General features: G+C 47.0%; 1 protein-coding gene across 4 annotated transcripts; it reads right to left on the bottom strand.

Annotated features, from left to right (window-relative positions):
- Positions 1-285: 285 nt before the first annotated feature.
- On the bottom strand, positions 286-5,234 carry spata2 (spermatogenesis associated 2). 4 transcript variants are annotated; one of them, XM_014134705.1, is made up of 3 exons: positions 5,129-5,234; positions 2,806-3,638; positions 286-2,628 (listed from the first exon to the last, which is right to left on the bottom strand). In XM_014134705.1, the coding sequence occupies exons 2-3, from the start codon at positions 3,139-3,141 to the stop codon at positions 1,285-1,287; spliced, it is 1,680 nt and encodes a 559-aa protein (XP_013990180.1). In that variant the 5' UTR covers positions 3,142-3,638; positions 5,129-5,234; the 3' UTR covers positions 286-1,284. The 4 variants fall into 4 exon arrangements, with proteins under 4 accessions (XP_013990180.1, XP_045548973.1, XP_045548974.1 ...); XM_045693017.1 differs by having other exon boundaries at positions 2,806-3,757; positions 5,129-5,194; XM_045693018.1 differs by having other exon boundaries at positions 2,806-3,901; positions 5,129-5,146.
- Positions 5,235-6,623: the final 1,389 nt, after the last annotated feature.

Raw genomic sequence — 6,623 nt, 5'->3', positions numbered from 1 at the left:
AATGTGTTATTTTATAGTTTGGATGTCTTCACTATTATTCTACAATGCAGGAAATAGTAAAGATAATGAAAATCCCTGGAATGGGTAGGTATGTCTAAACCTTTGACTGGTACTGTACATGCTGTCTAAATGGGAGTAGGAATAAGTTGTCTCCAAGCGCAGATCTAAGTCAGTTTGGAGATTTTCCACCTGGGATTTGAAGGTTAAGATGGTCCTGGAAAGGAAACTTCAACCTTGAGTGTCTAAGTGCCAGTATAGAAAATACCTTGACAATGCCTGCACTGCTGGAGTGATTGGGTGAAGTTTTATTATAGTTCTGGGACTGTCACCAGCTTAAGACTTCATTTCCCAGAGTGCTTTACAGTTAACTGGCTTTCAAAACAGCCATTTCCAATAGAAACTGACTTATCAGTGAAGTAGCACTTTGAGCTTGAGGAGTTAGGTGTGTTGTGAATATGGATAGATAGAGGAACAAATTTGGAGAAACTGATACAAGAATATGTTATCTACCAGTAAGGAGTCAAACAACATTTCAAGAGCAGCAGGTAAACCTCAGCTATACACTTTAAACATTTGAGGGTAAATGTACAAGGCATTGTTCTTTAAATAGACTATTATGGAATCCGACCATTGTCTCTCAAAATATCCCTTTAAAGCATCCCCCCAAAACATTCACCCCAGACCCATCCCCACCCAACAGTCTTACATTGATCTACAGAATGAATAACCATTGAAAATATATACTATTGAATTCCAGTGTACATTTACGGTTGTTGTTTTTTTCCCCCCATTGGTTTTTCAAGTTTAAAAAAGGGTCCTCAGTGAACATAATCCAATTCCAGAAGACTATGACACATTTCCGGGCAGTCTCTTCGGCTGAGAAGTTAAGTCAGCATTTGTGTTTTGTTTTTCTACAAGCCGGATGGCTCTTGCTTTTTTCTCCCGTTTCGCTTGGAGAGGACTAGATTTGAGGGGTTAGGAAGCGCTACGACGTCACATGACTAAGCTAGAGCGGGGTAGTGAGGTAAGGAAGAAGAGGAAGCAGTTGAAAAAAAAGCCTGATCTTTTACAAGGCAGAGAGAGGCAGGAGATACGACTCCCTATGATGATGTATCCTGTGTGTATTCCGGAGTCATACATCTGATAGAGAAGGGAAGGGAAGAAAGAGAGTTTAAGGGAAAAGTGAGAAAGTAATGAGAGGAGGAAGAGAGAACAGGTAAGAGAGGGAAATAGAAACGAGAGAGAGGATTGAATAGAGAGAGTCCACTCCCTGTTGTTCCTGGCTCATCGGTAGACCAGATGTGATATGGTTCCAGACTTAAAGTTGAGCTGGTGGTTGGGGACAAAGCTATGCTGGGGCTTTTTACGCGTGCACACATCTTTAGCGTACAGGCTCATGCACATGTCACATGACACCTTGGAGCAGTTCACGCAGGTGTGCGAAGCACCCGGCTTGTTACAGAACCCGCACCGCGACCCCCCCAGGCTTGCTCGGTCGCTATTGGCTACCATGGCCGACGACATGGCAACCGACTTGCAGGGAAACAGCTTAGTGGCCATGAGGGGTTTCTCCACCATCTGGGGGTGAGGGGGAGTGAGGGGGTGAGGGTGTATGTGGGAGTGTGGGGAGTGGGTGTTGGAGTAGACTGACAGCTTCTCCTTGACGGGAAGGTAGCCATCCACGGGGCGGGGCGATTTGGGGTTGGGGTAGTCCTGCAGGCCGCAGCAGGGTGAGGGGTCGATGTCGTGACAGGCCTGGCACAGGATCATTTCACACCTGGGGCAGGATGCCAGGCTGGAGCAGCCCAGGCCACAACCCTGACACTTCATCCCCGGAGAGGTGAGTCCACTGTGGGTTTTGAGTGCCCAGCCGTCCCTGGCATCCCGGGGCTCCCTGGAAGGAGGTCTGGAAGGTGTCTGTCGACCTCCAACCCTAGGCCCACCCCTCTCTGTGTACAGATCAATTTCATCCAATGAGGAGAGGTGGTAGGAGGAGTAAGCATCGACCGAGGGTGGGGATTGAATAGGGAAGAAGTCAGGCACGGGGCTGTAGGAAGGTGGGTCAGTCACAGAGAACATGGAAGTGGAGGTGCTGGGCCTGATGATCTCATCCTTCATGTCCTCCTCTGCATCCACAAACAGAGGCTCCTTCCTCAGGCTCAGAGAGGCTTTCAGAACAGGCTTAGAGGCTGCGTGCCAATTCCCAGCTCCATCCGTAACATCCACTGACTTGGACGGCCTTCCCCCTCTCCTCAGCTGGTGAGGGTGAGGTATGTCCATCGGTCGCACTGAGAGCCTGGCGATGTCGGCCCCAAGGCTGTCTCGCCGTCGGAGGACCTCGGCACAGCCGGCTGCATCATCCCGGCAGCCCCTCCGTTGCTCCAGGGCTTCCAGCTCAGAGGCTGAACCCCGGGCCAAAGCCACCACCTCTCCCAGGAGACGACACTCGGCCTGGGCCAGGAAGAGCTCGAAGGCTAGCTGCCGGAGGTGGGCCGGGCCACCTGGGTGGTCCCGGACGTGGAACTGGAGCTCATGGTCGCGGGAGTAGCCCATAGAACGCAGGAGGGAGCGAAGATCAGCGTCGCACACAGCAGACTGGAGAAGGTAGACGTACGGGCCTGTGAAGGTCTACAAGTGGGGATAAGGAGGACAGAGTTACGGAGCATTCCTGCAAATTAACTGTAATGCATACAATGTTTAACCTCAGGGACCATATTAATATACTTCAACAATCCTGCCACCTGCACAAAGCCTGATGACAGGAACACATCCAGTTCAGTAGCTTTAGAATGATGGGTGCTGTACCTTGATGCAGCGGAACTCTTTCTTCCAGGGGAAGAGCAGCAGGTTGGTGCAGACAGTCTCCAGGGTGAGAAAGGCTCGCTCCAGGCCCTGCAGACTGCAGCCTCTCAGGCAGCGAATGGCGTTCTCCACCACCTCATAGAAGCGCACCATGCGGAACCTCTGGCCCGGGTCTGGTTGGTAGGCCCCCAGCAGGGCTGTGGCCGTGGAGAGTAGGGCCTCGCTGCCCCCCTCCAAGGTGCTTCCCCCAAGGCCCGCATTCCCCCCTCCGTCCTCTAGCCGCCTCTCCAGGCACACCACGTACCTCCGGAACAGGTCCTCTTGCAGTTTGGCATCCATTGGCGGCGCAGCAGTGGACTGCTTCAGCCGTGACACCCCTTCCTCGCTCCCTCTCTCATGCCCCAGACGACACTTTCAGCAGCCCCTCTCTGCTGACATCTCAGGACAGACACACAAATGCACTCCACTGAGGGTTGAGAAACGCACCTCCGAGCTCAACCAGGAAGCCGTCGCTATACTTCAGATGAGAGGGGATCAGTAGGGTTGAATTTAACTGCTTCCTTGTTGGGATGGCTAGGCTCTTGCCTGTAGGCCCACCATCTGCTTTTGGGCATCTCTGGTTATTTTTTTTAACTGGCAGTGCATGTGGGCTCTCCAAGAAAAATGTGGGGAATGAGATGAGGCCAGAGGGGGCTGGTGGTTGACGGTTTGGTGGCCCTGAGAAGTATCCAGAGGTCTAGCCTCTGCCCTGTCATTTAACCAAAAGGTGAGTTCAGGGTCACTGGGCAGACAGGGACACAATTATGATGCTGGGCATTTTCTGAACCAACTCCAAGCTGCAACGACAAAGAGGGATATGATGTTGGATAATGAACACACCACATGCTTCACTGTGCCAATGAGGATGATGTACTGAGCTTGGGACACATCCCCTCTTTCTCTAGACTCATCCAGCCTGCAAAGAGAATGCAATGCTGACATAATCTGGTGATTCAGAAGCAGCAGCAGCCAAAATGTTCCAAACATGCAAAATGGCCCATTGAAACAAATGGGTTGAAGAGCACAGCACAGAGAGGGAGTGCATCATTATCTGAGTTGCCTGTGTGTGAGAGAAAGAGAATATGTAGCCTAGACTTGCGAGTACCACACACACCCACTCTGCTACTGACACTATGAACGTGCAGTATAGGATGTATCGGAGCAAGGATATTTTTACCCTCAGTATACTTCATAACCATTTAGCCAGCAACTGCACTCGCATCCACCTCGCATGAATTACCAAATAAAAAAACTAACAAGCTCAAAAATGCAGATGGCTACATGTACATGGTATGCTGGTTAATTAATTATGACTAACGTTAGCTCTTGACCCAAAATGCAATTTTTATGCATTTATCTCAAATCTGCATTTCACAGCAATATCGTTGATATTCACATTCGGGTTTGCTTCAATGTAGCTAACGTTCGACAAGCTATGGTGCTGCAAATAGACAATTCAGCAATCACTTCGGGATGCTCTAAAATCCGCCAGCTAAAGTGACATGCAACGATTTCTAAATCGAAAGGTACAAGCGATTGCTATATTTTCGTTGAAAATGGAATCAGTAAATTACTGCTACTGCGCGTTGTAAGGTTAGACATGTAACGTTGACTAGCTAGTTGGGACCTTCTCGAGTTAGCTGGCTAGAGATCACGGTTTGGTAACAAACTAGACTGAAACGAATATTAGCTAATTCGAACAATTAGCCAACTATGCAATAAACACCTTGTGTGGTAGCTCTGGCTACTTGACGATCTTGACGCAAAGGACCAACTGCGCAAGGGATGTTCTAGTATTCCGCGCAGCAAGATAGCTAGCTACTACTAGCTAACTAATATCTGAAAATACATAACCAGCTGGGTTAGCTAGCAATGCTAGCATGCGCTGTTCCCACCAGCTAAACACAACCATGAAAAACATATTTCTACATCGAATTGAACAATAACGCCACACATCAACGTTAACCACAGTGATCAGCTGAGTACGCAGTAAAAGTGGCGTTTACAAGACAGAACTGGCAAGCTTTGATGCTAATGTACGTTAGCCACAGTAACTAGCTAGCAGCTGTGTCGGTCTGTGCCTGGCCCGGGCCCGGCCCCAGCCCCAGCCCAGGACAGAACGCCCATCTATGCGAAGCTAGTGAGCTCGCTTCCCATCGCACGAGAAGCTTGTATTTAACAATTTCCACTTATGAGTAGAGTTAGACGCGAGTTGTGCACATTCATGTTTCTACTATTGTAAAACCTTTTTTTCTCATAAAGACGCCACGAATATTCAACGCCTTACCTTTTCCGTCCTACTGCTGGAAATTCCCATCACCTCATTGCGCAAGCGCACTCTCTGGAGAGGAGCTTGGCCGTGGTTATCAACGAGCCTGGGAATTTTATTTTTAGAAAAACTGCCCACTCAGAGTAAAGCTAGCTATATGTTATACATTATGTGCAATCTATGTCCATGTTGTGAGTATATTACCACATTACAAAGACGACGAGGCCCAACATCATGTATTTGTTTTCAATGCATTTTTGTGTGTATATTAATATAATGATAATAAAGCTCTGCTCTTTCCATCGACATAATTGGAATGGCTACAATAGATTATTATATATCATGCAAATGTTTATGATTAAAAGAATGGTGAATATCAAAACATTGCCCGTATTTCCCTGATAACAATTTTATTTCAAACAAAACGTTTTCACAGGCCAGTCAGATTTTCAAGCCTGTCAAACCTTTTTGTAGTAAATCTGCCCATAATTACATGAGGAAACTTTTGAAAATAAACAGATTCATGGGACCAGCGCCATTGCTATAGCATTACTTAGAATTATTCCTAATTTATGTAGAGTTATGGGGTATTAGAATCCTCTTGTCCTAAACTGTGTTATTTTCATCCCAGTTCGGTACTCAGAAACAAATGGGAACTCTGTCGGGGGAAGCTTCGACTGGAAAAAATATTTTGAACGGTCATCCAACACTCGGGCGTCAAGTGCCTTCAAGACAACTCCTACCTCCAAATTCAGTGCATTCACGACAACTGGGAACTCAGGGGAACTCAGGGGTAAAAACGAGCTCCGACTGGGAAGATCGTTTTGAACTGTCATCCAACTCGGAGTCGGAAACTCGGGAATCATCCTAGAGCTCCGACTTCTCCGACTTGCTCTGACCTTTAGATCATTGACTTTTTTCTGAGTTACCAGTGTCTAAAATGTACCAATTATCTTAGAGCTCTGACTTCTCCGACCTAAAGATTCTTATTCGGTGAGGTGTAACAACCAGAGTCTAAGCCGTTTTAGCAGGGAGAGGGTGGTTCTACTAAACTATATGGAATTGTTTTAAGAAGGTCATACCAAGGATCATTTAGCTATTAAACTTAGAATTTTAAGAACCCTTGAAGTATCCCAAAAATATATAAACAATTATTTGATGAACATTTTAATTTGGCCTTACTGCTGTTAGCCCATACACACACATTGAATAGCAGATTCATTACATGGGACAGATAGTCCCCCTCAAAAAATCTAAACGAAGTTTGTTCTGCAGTGTCTGTCCTATATCTGAGAGATTTATTTTACATATATTTAACCCTTTATTGTTTGTCACTAACCAGTCTCCATATACACTGGGTATACTAACATTAGGAACACCTTAATATTGAGTTGCACCCCATTTTGCCCTTAGAATAGCCTCAATTCTTCGGGGCATGGACTCTACAAGGTGTCAAAAGCATTCCACGGGGATGCTGACCATATGCTTCACACGGTTGTGTCAAGTTGTCTGG

This window comes from Salmo salar, chromosome ssa13 (assembly GCF_905237065.1).
Source record: "Salmo salar chromosome ssa13, Ssal_v3.1, whole genome shotgun sequence".
Taxonomy (NCBI): Eukaryota; Metazoa; Chordata; class Actinopteri; order Salmoniformes; family Salmonidae; genus Salmo; species Salmo salar.
This window is presented reverse-complemented; position numbering and strand designations above follow the sequence as displayed.